Source organism: Protomyctophum bolini (genome assembly GCF_963924005.1).
Source record: "Protomyctophum bolini genome assembly, chromosome: 1".
NCBI classification, from domain to species: Eukaryota; Metazoa; Chordata; class Actinopteri; order Myctophiformes; family Myctophidae; genus Protomyctophum; species Protomyctophum bolini.
In genome coordinates, this window is record NC_137862.1 from 43383572 (window position 1) to 43405991 (window position 22420).

General features: G+C 45.6%; 1 protein-coding gene across 2 annotated transcripts in view; it reads left to right on the forward strand.

Annotated features, from left to right (window-relative positions):
• The window catches only part of adamts17 (ADAM metallopeptidase with thrombospondin type 1 motif, 17), a 96222-nt gene that overhangs the window by 15046 nt on the left and 58756 nt on the right, over window positions 1-22420 (forward strand). For both annotated transcript variants that reach the window (XM_080766100.1, XM_080766101.1), the window contains exons 4-7: window positions 10713-10888; window positions 15125-15208; window positions 15697-15854; window positions 21348-21391. In XM_080766100.1, coding sequence (XP_080622226.1) covers window positions 10713-10888; window positions 15125-15208; window positions 15697-15854; window positions 21348-21391 — 462 coding nt within the window. The remainder of the gene's footprint in view (window positions 1-10712; window positions 10889-15124; window positions 15209-15696; window positions 15855-21347; window positions 21392-22420) is intronic.

Below are 22420 nucleotides of genomic sequence, written 5' to 3' on the forward strand. Positions count from 1 at the left end.
AGTACTACTATCTGTACCGAGTAGACACACTGTGTCTGTCTGTCTCTCATTGTGAATGTACCCCTTTTGAGGTTATACTTGGCTTGAGTTAAATTGATCACTGTAACGTTGCACTGTTCATATAAGCTGAATTGATATTATCAGAGGACATAGCCTACCATATATTGTCATTAGCCTAAATGTAGGCCTAGATACAGATATTTGAAAGTTAAATGGTTGCATTGATTTACATTTCATAGCACAATTCTGGAGATAAGGCAGCCGCTGGTAATTAACTGATAATTGATCAGTTCTTGTTTTAAGATGATAGAGTTTTTGAAGTGATCACAACTAGCAATAGAATACAAGTTTAGAAGTATCTTCCAGAAACATGTTAAATGTCCTGATTTCCTCCGCTGGTCCGCCCTAAAACATCATTACATTTTCAGTCTTGAGGTTTCATTGTACTTCATTCCATACTGCTCTGCTGCTCTGTTGCTCTGCTGCTCTGCTGCTCTGCTCTTCTGCTATGCTGCTCTGCTCTGCTGCTCTGCTCTGCTGTACTGCTCTGCTGCTCTGTTGCTCTGCTGCTCTGCTGCTCTGCTCTTCTGCTATGCTGCTCTGCTCTGCTGCTCTGCTGCTCTGCTCTGCTGCTCTGCTACTCTGCACCCAAAGTTACATAACGCCGCCCGAGGAAAAGACCACCGGCACTTTTGACAACCTGTATAAATACATTCCTTCCATATGTTCATATCTGGGATACACCATACCGTAACTGAAACCTCTCCTCTCTTATGAATACAGAATAATGAAGAAACCTCGTGAGTTTTGTAGAAGAAAAAAGGCACAGGTCTCCGCCAGTTCAGGTAGGATATCCTATAGGAGCACAGGTCTCCGCCAGGTCAGGTAGGATATCCCCGGAGCACATGTGGCGCTCTAAAAGGCAGATTGGAAAAATGTTGCCTCTCGCATTTTTCAAATACTTCCGTCATACAGTCTGGAGCAACGGAAGCTCTGATCATGAGTAAAATATAAATGCTTCCGTCATACAGTCTGGAGCAACGGAAGCTCTGATCATGAGTAAAATAAATCTATTTCGTCTTTACAGTGAGTGAGGGGCGCTTGACATTCGGGTCAATCACAATTGTCGTCCTCACTTTTCGGTCATTCCGGCCAATCCCATCACGTTGGGAGAATGTGTAATGGTTGTCTGGCTACTTGAGACTATAGTGTAAGAGTGAAAGAGGGATGGAAGCACATCTGTACAGAGGTGTGTGTGTGTGTGTGTGTGTGTGTGTGTGTGTGTGTGTGTGTGTGTGTGCGCCTGGTGAGGAGGGAGAGAGAGTGAGAGAGAGAGAGATGCCAGATTTGGAAATTCTTTCCTCTGCACTCAATGTCTGCCTGCATGCAGCCTGGGTCCTGTCCTCTCCTCTCCTCTCCTCTAGGCAGCCCAACTCCAAAGCTTTAGTGAGAGGGGAGCACCCCCCCGCCCCCACCCCCCAAAACCACATGGTCTCAGGAGATAGATACAAACTGCGGCAGACTTTATATCCATTAAAACCTGGAGTCCGCACGCACGCACACACACACATGTGCGTGCGCTGCAAGGAGCACACACACACACACACACACACACGCACGCACGCACGCACACACACACACACACACACACACACACACACACACACACACACACACACACACACACACACACACACACACACACACACACACACACACACACACACACACACACACACACACACACACACACAGACATGCACTGACTCTCCAGCATTCTTTGTATAACAGCCGCTGCAGCCTCGGCCTGACTGACTGACTGACTGACTGACTGGCTGGCTGGCAGGCTGGCTGGCTGTGTAAAAAAGTGTGTCAGACAGAGGGAGAGAGGGAGAAGCCTGTCTCAGAAGTGACTGAGCACTGTTTGTTTGCTTTAAGTCGCTGACGCAACACATTTTCACTCCAAATGTAATTGTTTTCAGTTTGTAAGGAACGTGTAAACGTTAGCACAGGGAGCGGAGCTGTAGTCTGCTTCATGATTACATGTCGCAGGTCAGAGGTCAGATGTAGTTCGCCCGTTGACGAGCTCAGGCGTGATGGTTTGAACCGACATTCACTGCCATGTTAACCGATAGGACGCTCTTCTGCAACCTGTATGTATACATGTATATATAGTCATCATAGCTTCGACTTTTTTTAGTTTTAGTCATCATAGCTTTGACTTTATTTAGTTTTAGTCATCATAGCTTTGACTTTATTTAGTTTTAGTCATCATAGCTTTGACTTTATTTAGTTTTAGTCATCATAGCTTTGACTTTATTTAGTTTTCACCACTGAAAATAAAAGTAGTCGACGGAACATTTTTGGTCATGTTTTAGTCGATGGAATCGACGCTGGCCTGAGACGGAGCGGCAGTGTGGTTTTTGGCAGCACTTCTCTAATTTAGTTTCAGTCATAGTCTTTGGAATGAAACTTCATTTGTTTTTAGTCATATTTTAGTCACCTGGATTGTTTTAGTGCGTCTAGTTTTAGTCGACTAAATCTACAGTTGACAGATGATTGATGGGGGGCACGGTGGCACAGTTGGTAGTGCTGTCGCCTCACAGCTAGAAGGTCCTGGGTTCGATTCCCACTGGGGACACTGTGGGCACTGGCGGCGTGTTCCCTCCTCCGCGTCATCAGTGCCCATACCCGAGGTGGGGGTTGGCGATAGGGCCTTTCTGTGTGGAGTTTGCATGTTCTCCCCGTGTCCCCTAGGGTAGATACCCTCACAAAAACATGCCGTAATCCTGGTCTCTAAAACTACCTCCCCCTGGCCAGCCGGGGCGCCTGATGGAGGGGAAAGGAACTGGTCGGAATAACGTGTCCCTTCCACGCGCTACGTCCGGCCAGGGAAATTCCCCTCTGTCAGGTGAAAAGAAGCAGCTTGGACTCCTCATGCATAGAAGGAGGCATGAGGTCAGTCCGCTGCCCCCCCAGGTTGGCAGAGGAAGTGTAGCGCCCAGGATTACATTAGATAATTGGCACTGGGTGAAAAAGAAAACTGGGTTACAAAATCGTGGGATAAAAATTATTAGTAAAAAAAAAAAAATCTACAGTTGATATAGTCGACTGAATTGTGATGCCGTTGTAATGGCTGATTTTGGTGACGCGTTGTGAGCTTGTAGATCTGCCATTTCCAGCATGCAACGATGTGTAAAATGACTTATACTGGATATCTTGTCCACTAGTCTCTTCCTAACATTGTAGTCTAGTTTGTATTTGTTGATGGAATTGTCAATACATTTAGTCTTAGTTTTAGTCATCATAGCTTAGTTTTCATCAGTGGTTTTCCTCAGCACAAATCAACATTTTTCGCCATACTTTTCGTTGACAAAATCAACACTGCAGATGGGCCGACCCAGCGTGTCTGTGGTTCTCCACTCCACACTGGGAGAGAATCTGAAAAATGCTGGAACTCCCTCCAAAAAAATCCACTCAATACTTCAATCCCTTCATACAGACGCTGCTAGGCATTCTAGCATTTTTGAGGGGCGCCATAGCCCCTCCTATACACAGGTTTAATGTTTGTCTTTAGTTAATTCGTTTTGTAAACGTCATTGACAATGAATGGAACATTTATGTCATAAAGTGCCTCTTTATTGTTAACCCTCTAAGACCCGCTTTAATTTCTACTTGCAAAAAATTGATTTCAACCTTACTACTACTTTGTACTACTAGGACTAAGACTAAAAAAATTCAAAATCGCACAGAGACCAGACATTTTTAATTTGTGTGAATTTCAGCCTCTGTGGGGGGTATTTATATGCAAATATCATGACCAATGGCAATGAAATGGCATTGAAATGGCATTGCAATGAACATCTGTTCTTTTTTCACCTAAACGTCATCAGTGATGTTCATTGCAATGCCATTTCAATGCAATTAATGTTTGTGTTGGCACCGTTTGTTTTACATCACCATTACATCACAGATCACACAACATGAGTTAGACTTGAGTTAGTATCAATACTGTAGAAATAAAAAGGTAAAAGTCCAGAATTGAAAATATACTTCAGTAAAAGTTAAAAAAATGTATCAAAATATACTTAAAGTACCAAAAGTAAAAGTACTCATGCAGAATGTTTCACAAGTTCAAAATCATTTGAAAATAATGATGGTGCATTTTTTTGCACGTGCAGCGCAGTGACCACTTGACTTTTACTTTGTATCTTATGAGCTGCCCTGCACTTGATGTCCTCAGAGTCACGTCTCCAACAAGCTTGAACCTGAGCAGATTGGACCTTCCGTTCCAGAGATAATGGCTAATTCATCTTGAAAATTGCCATTAGTTAAATTTGAGTCTATTCAGTGCATGACAGACGGACGGACGGACAGACAGACAGAACCGAAATATCATGAATTCTGTGCAAGCGGCACCCGTCCATGACCCTCTAGTCCCGCGTAGCCAGACTAACTATTCCACAATCCGAATGCTAGGAAGGAAGATGCTATTTCTGTTCACGGAAATAAATTTCAATTTTCAAAATAAGCAACAATCTATATGCTTAGATGATGTATATTTATATTATGATAAATGTGCGCAACTATAAAGACGAAGTGGGGAGGAGGCTTCACTTCCGCTTTATATTTTACTCATGATCAGAACTTCCGTTGCTCCAGACGTATGACGGAAGCATTTATATTTTAGTCATGATTAGAGCTTCCGTTGCTCCAGACTGTATGACGGAAGCATTTATATTTTACTCATGATCAGAGCTTCCGTTGCTCCATGACGGAAGCATTTGGAAATTGTGAGAGGCAACAGTCTGGCAACGTGAGACTAATGACCCCCCCAACTCCCCCATCCATTTTGGAGCATTCACTTAGGGGTCATGGCCCAAAACGTGCCATGGACCAGCAGCTGGCATGTCCCTTTAAAGGAAAAGACCCTTGGCTCCGGGTCGACCGACAACCTGAACTCTGACTCAACTGGTGGAATGGGTACTCTGATACGGGTGCAATGGTGTTGCATAGCCATGTGGGGCATGGATCTCCAACTTCCATCGTTACCAACTCGGTGCTCTACAGCCGGGCACCGGTCTAGTGACTCTGTACTCTACAGCCGGGCACCGGTCTAGTGACTCTGTGCTCTACAGCCGGGCACCGGTCTAGTGACTCTGTGCTCTACAGCCAGGCACCGGTCTAGTGACTCTGTGCTCTACAGCCAGGCACCGGTCTAGTGACTATGTGCTCTACAGCCGGGCACCGGTCTAGTGACTCTGTGCTCTACAGCCGGGCACCGGTCTAGTGACTCTGTGCTCTACAGCCAGGCACCTGTCTAGTGACTATGTGCTCTACAGCACCGGTCTAGTGACTCTGCTCAGCCGGGCCCCGCTCTAGTGACTCTGTGCTCTACAGCACCGGTCTAGTGACTCTGTGCTCTACGGCACCGGTCTAGTGACTCTGTGCTCTACGGCACCACTCTAGTGACTCTGTGCTCTACAGCCGGGCCCCGCTCTAGTGACTCTGTGCTCTACAGCACCACTCTAGTGACTCTGTGCTCTACAGCACCACTCTAGTGACTCTGTGCTCTACAGCACCACTCTAGTGACTCTGTGCTCTACAGCACCACTCTAGTGACTCTGTACTCTACAGCACCACTCTAGTGACTCTGGTCTCTACAGCACCACTCTAGTGACTCTGGTCTCTACAGCACCACTCTAGTGACTCTGGTCTCTACAGCACCACTCTAGTGACTCTGGTCTCTACAGCACCACTCTAGTGACTCTGGTCTCTACAGCACCACTCTAGTGACTCTGTGCTCTACAGCACCACTCTAGTGACTCTGTGCTCTACAGCACCACTCTAGTGACTCTGTGCTCTACAGCACCACTCTAGTGACTCTGGTCTCTACAGCACCACTCTAGTGACTCTGGTCTCTACAGCACCACTCTAGTGACTCTGCTCTACAGCACCACTCTAGTGACTCTGGTCTCTACAGCACCACTCTAGTGACTCTGGTCTCTAAAGCACCACTCTAGTGACTCTGGTCTACAGCACCACTCTAGTGACTCTGTGCTCTACAGCACCACTCTAGTGACTCTGTGCTCTACAGCACCACTCTAGTGACTCTGGTCTACAGCACCACTCTAGTGACTCTGCTCTACAGCACCACTCTAGTGACTCTGCTCTACAGCACCACTCTAGTGACTCTGCTCTACAGCACCACTCTAGTGACTCTGGTCTCTAAAGCACCACTCTAGTGACTCTGCTCTACAGCACCACTCTAGTGACTCTGCTCTACAGCACCACTCTAGTGACTCTGTGCTCTACAGCACCACTCTAGTGACTCTGTGCTCTACAGCACCACTCTAGTGACTCTGGTCTACAGCACCACTCTAGTGACTCTGTGCTCTACAGCACCACTCTAGTGACTCTGTGCTCTACAGCACCACTCTAGTGACTCTGTGCTCTACAGCACCACTCTAGTGACTCTGTGCTCTACAGCACCACTCTAGTGACTCTGTGCTCTACAGCACCACTCTAGTGACTCTGTGCTCTACAGCACCACTCTAGTGACTCTGTGCTCTACAGCACCACTCTAGTGACTCTGTGCTCTACAGCACCACTCTAGTGACTCTGTGCTCTACAGCACCACTCTAGTGACTCTGGTCTCTACAGCACCACTCTAGTGACTCTGTGCTCTACAGCACCACTCTAGTGACTCTGGTCTCTACAGCAGCACTCTAGTGACTCTGGTCTCTACAGCACCACTCTAGTGACTCTGGTCTCTACAGCACCACTCTAGTGACTCTGGTCTCTACAGCACCACTCTAGTGACTCTGGTCTCTACAGCACCACTCTAGTGACTCTGGTCTCTACAGCACCACTCTAGTGACTCTGGTCTCTACAGCACCACTCTAGTGACTCTGTGCTCTACAGCACCACTCTAGTGACTCTGGTCTCTACAGCACCACTCTAGTGACTCTGGTCTCTACAGCACCACTCTAGTGACTCTGGTCTCTACAGCACCACTCTAGTGACTCTGGTCTCTACAGCACCACTCTAGTGACTCTGTGCTCTACAGCACCACTCTAGTGACTCTGTGCTCTACAGCACCACTCTAGTGACTCTGTGCTCTACAGCTGGGAACCAGTCTAGTTGTGATATAATGATGGGACGTTCAGAGTATGAAATGCACTGCAGACCTTGGCTTAATGTTGTTGCCTTGCTTTTCTTTTATTCTCCATTTTTCTGTAAAGCACTTTGAGCTGCATTTCATGTCATGAAAGGTGCTATACAAATAAAGTTTTATTATTATTATTATTATTAAGAATAAAAAATAAAAGTACTACTCCCCATTGTAGATTACGCCGATATAGTCTATCAGAACACGAACACCACAGAAACCATTCTCAAACCTCTTAATGTATTACATAACTCACTATGCAGATTTGTACTGAGGTGCCCATACAGAACACACCACTGTTCCTTATACAGTTCACTTGAATGGCTGCAGCCTAAGGCAAGAAGATAACTTCACTGGTACCAATTCCTCTTTAAATGTGTGCACATCAACTGCCCTCCATACCTGAAACAGCACTGGTACTATACATCCCCATACCCACTTAGAAATACTCAACCTCTCTACTTTGCTATTCCCAGATGAATATTCTCTGAATCCGGACGCAGGTCATTCCATTACAAAGCTCCATTTGACTGCAACAATCTTCCTCTTCCTCTCAGATCTGTGACCTCTCCTGGCCGCTTCAGGACTTCCCTGTATTCACACCTCAAAACAACCTGTTCATGCTACTAAGACTGCCCGTACTGCTGTTTACTTCTGACCCCTGTTTCAAGTCACTGTACTGTACTGCTTGTCCAGAGAGAGTTGGGGGGATGGGGAAGTGGGTGGGAGAGGATGAGCAAGCCAACTGTACCTGTACATTCTGTACTGTCTATTGTGCACTGTCTATTTGTGTATTGTACTGTATGTAATGTTTTCCCTGTGTACGGGACCCCCTCTAAAATGAGATGCTGCATCTCAAGGGGCTATCCTTTCAAAAGAAATCACAGCGAACCAACCCGTTTCTTGTTTTTATGAAATGCACTGCAGACCTCGGCTTAACCAACCCGTTTTTTTGTGACGACGACAACAACAGCAGATATAATAAAATAATATACAACAAACTTCCCGTTTGCGGTGGGCTAATTGTTGTCACAGCGAGCTCCTTGGCATTGTTACGCTGCTGCTTCCCTCCCGTTTAGTCTTATGCAATCTGTGGTTTCTTATTTCAAATGAGCGACTGTGTGTGTGTGCGTGTGTGTGTGTGTGTGTGTGCGTGTGTGTGTGCGAGCGTTTAGCAACAGCTAAACCACTAACGACGTCAGCTGTGCCATATTCCCACAGCGCTGCTAGCGTCGAGTCAAATGAGTTCGTTGAGAACGCTTAACCCTTTCACACCCGGGAAAGAAACTGCACTGTCATTTTTTTAATTTTAAAACCGCTTCCTAAACCATCATTTTATTCTTTGGGCTATTCAAAAAATAGCAGATCACTTTGTGCTGCGCTAGTAGATCTGCTATTTTATAAAAATCTCATATGAATGTATTTGTATACGATATATATTTATTTTAACTGAAATCTTCGCTGAACTTGGGGATCGGCGGCCATTTCTGTTTTTTTTTGGGGGGGGGGGGACCTCCTGATGTGGGATTTTGACTTCAACGATAAAAGTTCATTGTTCTTTTTTACCTTACTTTGTCCTGTCCCTATGCGCCCGGACAACATATAAAGTGACTACGATCGCATCTTCAAAGATCCGGGTCTGTGATCCAGAATAAAGAGGAGGGGAAAAAAGCCCCCCCCCCCCCTCCTGAAAAGAGGTGGCGGTCTATGGGCAGGCCGCTTCCTTTACCTGCAGATGTCAGGGGATCTAAAATGGACGTGCCCATGATCTAGTGTGTGTGAATAGAGTCACAACACCACCACAACACTCGAATCCCCCCCTCCCCTCCTGTTTCTACATGGTTTCTCCCGAGGAGGAGGATTGGGGGGGGGGGGGGGGGTCTGTCTCTCTCTCCGTCTCGGAACGCAGTGCCCAGTGCCTAAGTAAGCATAAGCAATAGCATCGACTTGCCCGTGAATAATCTGCAGTGCACCGGATCGTTATAACGTCTGCAACACACATGGACAGATCATGCATGTTTCCTTCTTCATTTTATGAACTAACAAACGAATCACATTATCGAGGGACCGCCATGAAAACACTGGCCGCTGGCCGGGTTATGTCTTCCGTTGGGACTGGAGCACGATCACGGACGGATAACTATAGCCGTCAGCTATAACTAGCTCGGTCGTGTGATTGACTGATTGACTTGTAACACTTTTTTATTCATTATAATTGCACTGATAAGATAGATAGATAGATACTTAATTTGTCCTTTCGGAAATTTGTTTTGTGCACAGCTGTCATCAGGATATACATAAAACATGCAAACAAACAGATCACACAGTACATAGACAATAAAGAAACAGTGCCAACAGAAGGCCACCAGTCATAGTTCCAAGAGGCATCACATCACACTTTATGCACGGATGGGGCCTGCTTGTTCATAAGTCCTATACTTATGGGAACAAACGATCTTGGACTTAGCGCCCTCTACCGATATTAACGTCAGACTTCGGTGCTCTATAAAACACGATCATAAAAACGTGATAAAAACGGCAACATAAAAACCCCACTCAATAAGCAAACACAGGGTATATCAAAGAAAGTTCATAGATAGTGCAGACACTGAGACTTATTGCACATTTACTTAACTTACTTAACCTGATTTAACTGAATTAATTTAACTCATTTAACAGCCTGGTAGCCTGTGGGAAAAACCTGTTCTTAAGCCTGTTAGTGACTGTTGAACCTTTTGGATGTGAGGGTACCTACCCTATAGGGGACACGAGGAGAACACGTGAGGGTACCTACCCTAGGGGACACGAGGAGAACATGTCAGGGTACCTACCCTAGGGGATATGAGGAGAACATGTCAGGGTACCTACCCTAGGGGACACGAGGAGAACACGTGAGGGTACCTACCCTAGGGGATATGAGGAGAACATGTCAGGGTACCTACCCTAGGGGATATGAGGAGAACATTTGAGGGTACCACTACCTACCCTAGGGGACACGAGGAGAACATGTCAGGGTACCTACCCTAGGGGATATGAGGAGAACATGTGAGGGTACCTACCCTAGGGGACACGAGGAGAACATGTGAGGGTACCTACCCTATAGGGGACACGGGGAGAACATGTGAGGGTACCTAGTACCTACCCTAGGGGACACGAGGAGAACATGTGAGGGTACCTACCCTAGGGGACACGGGGAGAACATGTGAGAGTACCTACCCTAGGGGACACGAGGAGAACATGTGAGGGTACTTACCCTATAGGGGGCACGAGGAGAACATGTGAGGGTACCTACCCTAGGGGACACGGGGAGAACATGTGAGAGTACCTACCCTAGGGGACACGAGGAGAACATGTGAGGGTACTTACCCTATAGGGGGCACGAGGAGAACATGTGAGGGTACCTATCCTATAGGGGACACGAGGAGAACATGTGAGGGTACCTACCCTAGGGGACACGGGGAGAACATGAAACAAACTCCACACATGTGATCTAACCTCGGCCTGTCTGTCTGTCTGTCTCTCGTCTGTCTGTTTGCGGTAGGGAAGAAGAAGGAGAGGAGATGGCGAGGGGCCAACGAGGAGGGGCGCGGGAAGAGGAACGCCATCCGCCTCAATGGGGTCTATACGGTGGAGACGGTGGTCGTCGCAGACTCCGACATGGTGCAGTACCACGGAGCGGACGCTGCCCAGAGGTTCCTGCTGACCGTCATGAACATGGTGAGTAAGCTTCGGGGCTCTCCCCAGGTTGGCAGACTCTTGACAAGAGTATCATGAGGTCAGGTCGGGGCTCTCCCCAGGTTATCATGAGGTCAGGTCGGGGCTCTCCCCGGGATTACAGCTTCTTAGGCATTTTGGCACCGGCTGGAACAAAATGGGTTCCAACATTGTGCTATAAAAGGTTGACGATGTAATTGTCACACAACTATTTGCGATTAACGATTACTCTGTGTGTGTGTGTGTGTGTGTGTGTGTGTGTGTGTGTGTGTGTGTGCACAGTCTATGTAAAGGTGTGTAAATGTCTGTGAATGTAATGCACAATCTAATCTATGTATTATGCTATGTAAATGCACCATTTACTGTTTATTTACCATAACAGGGGGACCTCAAACGACCTCAAACCATGGGAAGCTAAAAGGTTCAGAGCTGTTGTAGGGCACTCCACTGTGTTGTCATCTTCCCCTTAGCTTAAGTTACTCAAGGTCATTTCAACTCCCTCTGATGTGGTAGAGTTACCTACTCTGGAGAGGTCATTTGACAAGTACTTGAACTGGAACTGCTCCTTCTTTGAGTGTCTTGAAAGGAGAAAATAGAATAATTGGCTTTTCTAAATTAATAAAGAAAAAAGTCTACCTCTAACTAATTCATTCATTGAATCACAATAATTATATTATCTGCTATTTTCAGACCGTTCGCAACCAAACATAGAATGACTCGTCTCTTCTCCACCAGTCCATCCCTATAACATTTTACTCTAGTTTTTTATTTTATTTTATGAAATTGCCCAGTTTTGCTCAGTTGTAGTCATCACACTGTCGCTTAGTTTTTATTTAGTTGTTGTCAGTGAAAAAAGGTAGTGGGCGAACATTTTTCGTCTTGTTCTGTATCAGCCTAATGGTGCGTTCACACAAGGCAGATGCAAAGATGCAAACATCACATTGTTCTGTATCAGCCTAATGGGGCGTCCACACGAGGGAGATTCAAAGATGCAAATATCACATTTTCTGCATCAGCCTAATGGTGTGTTCACACGAGGCAGATGCAAAGATCACATTGTTCTGTATCAGCCTAATGGTGCGTTCACACGAGGGAGATGCAAAGATCACAGCATCTTTGTCGCTTTGTAAAATGTGTTGCTCCCACGGTTGTTGGTGTAAAATAGACACTATGCCTACAGTATATGCTCCGCTACACTAAGACGTAAAATTGTCCATGTTTGTGTAAGACAAAGTTTGTGGACACACACCAAAAGCTGGACATAAGAAAAAAAGCGGAGATGGAGAATAATCAGCTACAGAACCCATTTCGGCTTCAATTTGTAGCTTTGTAGCTTTTGCAGCAGCTACACACGTCGGATGCATCTTTGCATCTTCATGTCGCTGGCGTCCATTGACAATGAATGGTAGACTGCATCTTTGTATCTTCATGTCGCTGGCTTCCATTGGCAATGAATGGTAGACTGTATCTTTGTATCTTCATGTTGCTGTGCTTCCATTGGCAATGAATGGTAGACTGCATCTTTGTATCTTCATTTCGCTGGCTTCCATTGACAATGAACAGTAGACTGTATCTTTGCATCTGCCCGTGTGAACGCAGCGTAACTGTAAGGTGTGTGTGTGTGTGTGTGTGTGTGTGTGTGTGTGGTCTCTGGGCTGACCTTGTGTGTCAGGAGCAGTTAGCATAATCCACTCTCTCTTTGAGTTTTAGAGACCGTTTCTACGTAACATACTTCTTTCTAAGTCACTCTGTGACATGCCCATTTAAGCTAAACGCGTAGGTTTGCTCGCCCCGGGGTGTGTGTACTGTGTGTGTGTGTGTGTGTGTGTGCTCTGTATTAACTGCATTACTAGAGCAGCTTACCAGCTTTCCTCCTCTGAGACGCAAGCAGGAAAACTTTAGAGGGAAAGAAGAAAAGTTATTTTAAATGACCACTGCTACTATGAACCTGTATAACTGGTTCCATAGACCACTGCTACTATGAACCTGTATAACTGGTTCCCTAGACCACTGCTACTATGAACCTGTATAACTGGTTCCCTAGACCACTGCTACTATGAACCTGTATAACTGGTTCCATAGACCACTGCTACTATGAACCTGTATAACTGGTTCCATAGACCACTGCTACTATGAACCTGTATAACTGGTTCCATAGACCACTGCTACTATGAACCTGTATAACTGGTTCCATAGACCACTGCTACTATGAACCTGTATAACTGGTTCCCTAGACCACTGCTACTATGAACCTGTATAACTGGTTCCATAGACCACTGCTACTATGAACCTGTATAACTGGTTCCATAGACCACTGCTACTATGAACTGTCCTGTATAACTGGTTCCGTAGACCACTGCTACTATGAACCTGTATAACTGGTTCCATAGACCACTGCTACTATGAACCTGTATAACTGGTTCCATAGACCACTGCTACTATGAACCTGTATAACTGGTTCCATAGACCACTGCTACTATGAACCTGTATAACTGGTTCCCTAGACCACTGCTACTATGAACCTGTATAACTGGTTCCCTAGACCACTGCTACTATGAACCTGTATAACTGGTTCCCTAGACCACTGCTACTTGATTGATTGAATGAATACTTTATTGGCAGAAAAGTAATCAGTACAGGGTACAGTCAAACACACACGTCCAATGGGATCACCGGAAAACGTCCTTGCGGTCTTGTTTCCATTCAGGTCCTGGGTATTCAATTCATAATCATGACATGAAAACTAACAACAACAATAAAATCATCATAAAAGGTTAAACATATACAGGTTGGGGAACAAAGAAGGGGTTATAAGGAGGTGGGGGTAGTCACTAGACTAAGGTGGGGCGGGGTGGGGGGGGGAATCATTTCCTCTCCCTTTGGCATGCTCAAAGGTGGATTTTCAAATCTGTTTTAAAGGACGCCAGTGATTTGCATTTTTTGAGGGAGGAAGGGCATTCCACACTTGGGTGGCAGTGCTGTAGAAGGAGAATTTGCCCATGTTTGTTTTGAAAGTGGGTGGAACCAGATCGTTGTTCACGCTTCCTCTTGTATTGTGGCTGTGGGAGTCGCTCACTTTTTTTTAGGTAGTTTGTCAGGTATGCGGCCGGGTACAGAGGGCATAGAGGGCAAAGCTGCATTTACTATTTTAAATGTCAATCCCAATTTAATTTGCTTACCTCTGTTTTCTACCCGGAGCCAACCTCCACAGGCCCAAAAGCTCAACGGTTAAAGGGCCACTTCACCCCTTTTGCAACCAGATCTTATTTGAATGGTGTTTGGGAGACAATAAACACTTTCCTGGGTTTTTATGTGGGTAATTTGTGTTTTTAGATATTTCAGTATTTCAAGGTGTCCATGGGCTCCATGATGTCCTGGACACTGGGCTCACATTAACCACATAAAAACCCAAGTAAAGTGTTTCTCGTCTCCCAAACATCATTAAAATAAGATCTGGTTGCAAAAGGCCCTTTAAGGATTAACCTGTGATGTCATGACATACTTTTTATTTGTGTTTTTTTCTATTCACTTGGTCATTAAGGTCCACAGAATGAGAGGCTTGCTCTGCCGGAAACATCACGAAAAAAGCTATGGCCATTTTTGTATACCACACCATAGACAACCAATATAAAATTTAATCATACTTTAAGTAGCATGTTACATGTCAAACTAGGGGGTTTCTGAATCCATTCCAAGCACGAAAAACACTCCTTGGTCTAAAAACGGCGACAGCCGTCATCACAAATGTGATGAGGTCAGCACCTTTGGGAAAGTGGATATGGCCGAATATTTGTCGATGGCAAATATGAGATATATGTGTGGACAAGATGACGTAAAATTTCCCTTCATTCAATGGCATTTAATGTTTGTGTTGCGGACATTTGACCTTATTTCTCTTTTCATTGCACTGCGCAAAAACCATGTGTATGTGACAGGAAACTCCAGATAAACTTAACAACAATGGTACGTTACGGGCGTTTATGGGCGATTATGTATGCTAAACATGAGGTTTGCGGGCAAATCTAGTGCCCATAATTGCCTGGCCGTTAAACCCTCTTTTCATGCAGTGTTGTCGATGGCAAATATGAGACGTGTGGGGACAAGATGACGTACATATTCCCTTCATTGTCAATGGCATTTAATGTTTATGTTGCGGACATTTTGTGAGGACCAAAGCTGTATATAGGAGAGGCTAGCGCCCCTCAAAAATAACACGTGTCCATGTCTTCTCTCCAACAGGTCTACAACATGTTCCTCCACCAGAGTCTGGGGATCAGGATCAACATCCGAGTCACCAAACTGGTGCTGCTTCACACCCGCCCCGTAAGCATGACCTTTCACCTTTTAACCTCCCCCGTCGACCCTTGGACCCCTCGTTAACTCTCTGCTGACCCAAACGACCTGCCCGTCATGCAGCAGATGCTGGTCACGCCCCAACTGACCCGAGTCAAACACTACTTTCAGTCGACTAGAGGCCTATTCTATTCATAGTCCGGTTTTCGGTTAAGAGGTGACCATCTCTTGACTAAAACTACAACATGATGTCACTGAGCCAAGGTGATAAGGAAAGAAACGTCTTGTTGTAGTTTTAGTAAAAACAGAGATGTGTTTGGGTGAGCGGTGAGTCTCTTACCACTGCGGCTCAGTGACGTCATGTTGTAGTTTTAGTAAAAACAGAGAGATGTGTTTGGGTGAGCGGTGGTGTCTTACCATCGCGGCTCAGTGACGTCATGTTGTAGTTTAACAACAGAGAGATGTGTTTGACCGTGTGAGTGACCGAAACGCTTGCTCTGTGACATTTTGTCTTCCAGGGGAAGTTAAAGGTGAGCCACCATGGGGAGAGGTCCCTGGAGAGCTTCTGCCAGTGGCAGTGGCAGGAGTACGGGGGTCCTCGCTACCTGGGGACCAACCACGTTCCGGGAGCGAGGGACGACATCCCCCCTGTGGACACAGCCGTGCTGGTCACTAGGTACCTGTCTGGAGCACTTCTGTGGTTTTTCCTCTTACGTTTTTATACCACGATTTTGTAACCCACATTCTTTCTGTAATCCTGGCTCTCCCTCTGCCGACCTGGAGATAGACCCGAACTGAGCTCATGCTTCAACTTGACAGGGGGTAGTTCCCCCGGTTAGACGTACTAGCGTGTGGAAGGAACGCATTATTCAAACCAGTTCCTTTCCCCTCCATCAGGCGCACCGGCTGGCCAGGGGGAGGCAATATAGAGACCAGGATTACTGCATGTTTGTTGTGAGGGTACCTACCCTAGGGGACACGGGGAGAACATGTGAGGGTACCTACCCTAGGGGACACGGGGAGAACATGTGAGGGTACCTACCCTAGGGGACACAGAGAGAACATGTGAAGGTACCTACCCTAGGAGACACAGAGAACATGTGAGGGTACCTACCCTAGGGGACACGGGGAGAACATGTGAGCGTACCTACCCTAGGGGACACGGGGAGAACATGTGAGGGTACCTACCCTAGGGGACACGGGGAGAACATGTGAGGGTACCTACCCTAGGGGACACGGGGAGAACATGTGAGGGTACCTACCCTATAACGGGGAGAACATGTGAGGGGACCTAACCTAGGGGACACGGGGAGAACATGTGAGGGTACCTACCCTATAGGGGACACGGAGAGAACATGTGAGGGTACCTACCCTAGGCGACACGGATAGAACATGTGAGGGTACCTACCCTAGGGGACACGGAGAGAACATGTGAGGGTACCTACCCTAGGGGACACGGAGAGAACATGTGAGGGTACCTACCCTAGGGGAGACGGGGAGAACATGTGAGGGTACCTACCCTAGGGGACACGGGGAGAACATGTGAGGGTACCTACCCTAGGGGACACGGAGAGAACATGTGAGGGTACCTACCCTAGGGGAGACGGGGAGAACATGTGAGGGTACCTACCCTAGGGGACACGGGGAGAACATGTGAGGGTACCTACCCTAGGGGACACGGGGGGAACATGTGAGTGTACCTTCCCTAGGGGACACGGGGATAACGTGAGGGTACCTACCCTATAGGGGACACGGGGAGAACATGCAAACTCACATGAACGAGGGGCGAACGACACCCGGCGTCTGGCACGACATGACACACTCTTAATTTAGGATTAGCTGTAATTACCTGATGTAATTCGATGAGAGAGAGAGAGAGAGAGAGAGAGAGAGAGAGAATCCTTTTGTTTAAATGAGTGCTCATGTTAGCCTGTCAGATCCTATCCTGTCTGTCTTCCAGTGGAGGGTGGGGGGGTGGGGGGCGTACAGAGGGGTCTTTTGTTCCTGAGGTGCTTTGTTGTAAACCTGATCCCACACACACACACACACACACACACACACACACACACACACACACACACACACACACAGCCCTGTGAAGATGGGGGGTATTATTTGGGGATCACATTTTGTCAGACAGGAGGAGGAGAGGGTGACATGGAGACAAATTAAATGCATGTTGTTCTACGTGTGTGTGTTCATTTCGTCGATTAAAACTAGGACGAAGGCCTGGGCCGTGGCTCAGCGGTCCAGGCACCTTTGCCGGTGGCCCAGGTCTGGCAGTGTGCCGCGGGTTCGACCCTCAATCCCGATGGCCTTTACTGCATGTCAACCCCCCATCTCTCTCCCCATTGCCTGTCAGCCTACTGTCTTTCCCTCCATAAAGAAAAATAAAGGTGAAAGGCACAAAAAAACCCATTTAAAACTAGGACGAAAGATGTTTGTCGGCTACCTTTTTTCACTGACAGAAACTAAATAAAAACGAAATGCAAACTAATCAATAGACCAATTCAGAAACGGGTCTCATGGTCCCAGGCAACGTATTTCCTGTAGGCGGAGACGACATATCTGCGGTTTCCCCGCATCTCCTTCTACTACAGTGAATGGAAAATTGACTGATGTTAGTCTGCCTCAAACGTTACTCTTTTACCTGCTTTTTACTAACACTAACATTACAAAGATGCCCAGAACATCGGGATGAACCTGTGTAGTTTATGGCTGCTCCAACAGTAGTGGCAACATTAAATAAACAGAATGTCAAAATATCTACCGTGGTGGCTGAGACCAGAGCCATTATAGTAATGGTTGAGACAAAGCAGTGAATGCTTAGTACTGTATGAGTCGTCTCTGCCTACAGGAAATACGATGCCTGCGACCATGAAACCCATTTCTGAATCGGTCTATATGACTAAATATATTGACAATTTGGTCGACAAAGAAAACTAGACTAAAATGTCAGGGAGGTACTATAGTGGAGAAGAGATCCGAACTAAATTTCAGGGAGGAACTAGTGGAGAAGAGATCCAGTAGAACTAAATGTTAGGGAGGGACTAGTGGAGAAGAGATCCAGTAGAACTATGAGAAAAACGTTTCCCCCAAAATCAGTTAATAGCACAGGCAGACTCTTCACATACTAGAGCATGTCTGAAACAATGTAAATGTGAAATAAATGTAGCTAGGTGTAATGCTAGAGACCACAGAAGTGAACCTTTCAAGCCTGTTTTCGCTGTTTTCTGCAAGACATCACTCTATAAGCCATATCTCCAAAACTGGTGGGTGCGTGTGTCTGTGCATGTTAACCTTTATTTAACCAGTAAAATCACATTGAGACTGCATCTCTTTTACAAATGGGAACTGGCCAAGAGGCAGAAATAAAATTACACTTCAATACCACATCGTCAATGTTACATTTTGAACCAGCAAATACAACATCCATAACCATAATACACCTTAAAGTACCTATGCATAAAATACAACAAGTCACCTGTCCTACTTTTTAGTATCAGGGCAAAATACACCATATACACAATCTACACGATCTGAACTGATATAATAAATATATAGGCATGAACATAGGCTAGTACATATCCAAACATGTGCAGGTGTTGGACTGTACATCAAAGATAAGTAAGTAGCCTTGCCGAGCCATGAGGCCCATAGGGCAGGAGCCTATCTCCTGTTTCTGTAGCGTGAGGCAGCTTGATGTACAAGTAGACCCCTTGGACATGACGCTAGTATGTCGCAGGGACTTACCCCCAATCCAACCCTTGATACTGAGTGTCAAGCAGGGAGGCACTGGGTCCCATTTTGTTGGAGTCTTTGGTATGACCCGGCCAGGGATTGAACCCCAACCTCCCAGTCTCAGGGCGGACACTCTAACCACAAGGCCACTGAGCTGAACATCAAAAATGATCCTTTTGAAACTTCTCAAGGGAACTTTCAAAGCCAGTTTTATTCTGGACTAGATCATTCCACGACCAAGGGCCAAAGAAGGCCAGACACGTTTTACCCCCCTCGGATTTCAATGCTGGTACTACACACCGCAGCCAAGCATTTGACCTGAGGTTTAGGGTGTTTTGGACCAAGTCGAATTTGGATGAAATTTAAGAGGGCAGGTCACCCAGAATGGCTTTATAAAGGCTAAATGTGTGTGTCTGTGTGCGCGCGCGCGTGTGTGTGCACGCGTGCGTCTGCGTGTGTGTATGTGTATGAACGTGCGTGTCGAGTCCTAATCATACGCAGCATACCAGTGCACAGTGCAATGACATTTTTTTAGGGAGAAAAAAAAAGTCTGGGGCCGAGTCCACTTCAATTCGGCAAACGTCGCTCACTCTCTGCTGATTTCTGATCGTCTGCACTTTGTTAAATTGACGTACACACACACACACTCCTCTCTCTCTCTGTCGCTTAAATTAATTAGTCCTTTGTCCAGCAGCTGCGCCTAGTTTCTCCCTATTTTCTCCCCAGCTGCCTATGCCATCAAAAGCATAGGTGACTTCCAGTCTAGGCCATTATAGTCAACTATAGCAGGGGTTCTCGCAACCCCTCGGAGGGTCCTCAAATTATTTGCATTTTTTTGGCAACTGAATGGCTGGAAAATGGACATTTTGAGTTTACATAGTACACATAGTGCATGCATAAACTTCCCTTCATGATTACTTGCGCAAGCAGAGCGCGCAAGTAATCATTTCGCTTGGTCTCTTCGAAGTGAAGCCAAGTTTTCTTCAACCGTAAGTCTGTGCCTGGTTTGCTGGGACTAGTTACAAGTTACAAGTTACAACATTACGTCATATACACACCATGTACTCTGGTCCCAGTTCTCAACGATGACGTAATGTTGTAACTGGTCCCAGCAAACCAGGCACAGACTTACGGTTGAAAAAAACTTGGCTTCACTTTTTGGAACCAAGTAACCACAGTATACTGCTAATCAAATTACAACTACATACTCTGTATGTAGTTGTAATGTGATTTGTAATTTGTAAATCTGTGCCTGGTCTGCTGGGACCAGACTACACAGATGACCATATCTCTTACGTCATCACTGAGAGCTAGTCATACATATACACACCGTGTACTCTGGTCCCAGCTGTCAACGATGACGTAATGTGGTATCTGGTGGGACAAAATTACACAGATGACCATTTCTCTTACGTCATCACTGAGATATAAATCCAACTACAGATTTCGGAAGTATTTTAGATCATGTATATTTCAACAAATTTGAAAGTATTATTACAGAAATTGAAGTTAGAGACACATATTACTCTGATCATGATTTAGTATTAATATCACTATAGTACAAAATGAAATACATTTAAAACAATTGACAATTTACAATAAGTAATAAAATAATTATACTGTATAATATATTTTAATTCCGTTTATATACCTTTTTTTTCATCACATATCAATGATTCATTTTTCTGTAAAAAAGTAGTTAGGTAGCAAATAGTTACACGTAATGATTATACATTTCAAACGTTCCTTCACAGAGATACTGAGATGTGATAGTTTCCAGCGGTCGAAAGTACTTGCGCGCTCTGCTTGCGCACTAGTAGGCCATTTATGGCCTACTAGTGTGCAACAAGCAAGTATGCACTCGGCAGAGTGCAGTTCTAGTTATATCTGGTTTCAGTATTTATTTATGATGTATTTTCCCTATCATTAAGGTTATTGTAGCGGCCAATTTGTATTGATGGTGGGGAGGGGAGCGAGGCGGCGGTCCCCAGCCAAACACGCTGAGAACCCCTGAACTATAGAGCAGTGGTTTTCAACCCTCTTCACATCAAGGTCCATTATCAATTTTCCATTTGAGCCACGGACCACCATTTGATGACATTTAGCCTCTGTTGTCGTTGGATAAGATTTTGTCCACAATTCCATGCTGTATTGATGTTGGTACTGTTAGGAGAGATAACAGGCAAACGTTGATCAAAATAACAATTATTCACATTCTCTAATTGTGTAGACTTCTGGTAAATTATAAGTAATGCAGATGTTTAAAAAAAGGGGGTTACAAAATTGTGGATACAATCAAAAACAAACAGAAAGCATCAGATGACTTGATGTGTTTCTCTGTTCCTCCTTCAGGACAGACTTCTGTTAACGTGTTTCTGTTGTTCCTTCAGGACAGACTTCTGTTAACGTGTTTCTGTTGTTCCTTCAGGACAGACTTCTGCGTTCACAAGGACGAGCCGTGTGATACCGTGGGTGAGTATACTGTGTGTGTGTGTGTGTGTGTGTGTGTGTGTGCGTGTGTGTGAACAGGCGGTCTAGGCCCTCTGGTGAGGGTGTGTGTGTGATGTGTGTGTGAACAGGCGGTCTAGGCCCTCTGGTGACCTGTAGACATCTGGCTCCTGAAACTGAGAGACAGACAGGTGGCACTTTAAACTCCTCTAGAGTTACACACACGCACGCACAATTGCACGCACGCATGCACACGCACACATGCACACACAGAGTGTTGACCCTTCACCCCGTGGTCTGGGAGGGACAGAGCAGAGATAAGATGGACTGAAGTGTGTCTTCAGAAACCCTGCCCCCCTGGCGTCTTCCTTTGATCATCAGATCTCTGATTGGTTCATCTGATGGTGTGTCCATGTATCAGATCTCTGATTGGTTCATCTGATGGTGTGTCCATGTATCAGTTCATCTGATGGTGTGTCCATGTATCAGTTCATCTGATGGTGTGTCCATGTATCAGTTCATCTGATGGTGTGTCCATGTATCAGTTCATCTGATGGTGTGTCCATGATCGACAGTAAGCAACGCAACAAGCTGCTGGAAAATCATGTACCGGTAACTAATTCCTCCGCCGTCCATATCCTATATGAGTGTATAACCGCCAGGATCATTTAGTAAAGTTTTGGAACACCATTGACTCGAGTCACTACACCAAGGGGAGGGTCACCAAGGGGTGGGTCGTCACAATATTTTGGGGGGTCCCCAAATTATTTAATATATATGTGTATATATATATATATATATATATATATATATATATGTTTTCCTTTTTATTTTTTGCAACTGAATGGCTGGAAAATGGAAATGAAGAGTGTACATAGTACATAGTAGTACATGCAACTTTCCTTAATGATTCATATCTGGTTTCAGTATTTATGTATGATATATTTTCTCTAATATTAAGGTTTATTTTTGCAGTCGGTTTGTATTGGGGGGGGGGGGGGGGGGGGGTCGCGAGACATGGCCAAAGCATTTCCGGGGGTCCCCAGCCAAAAA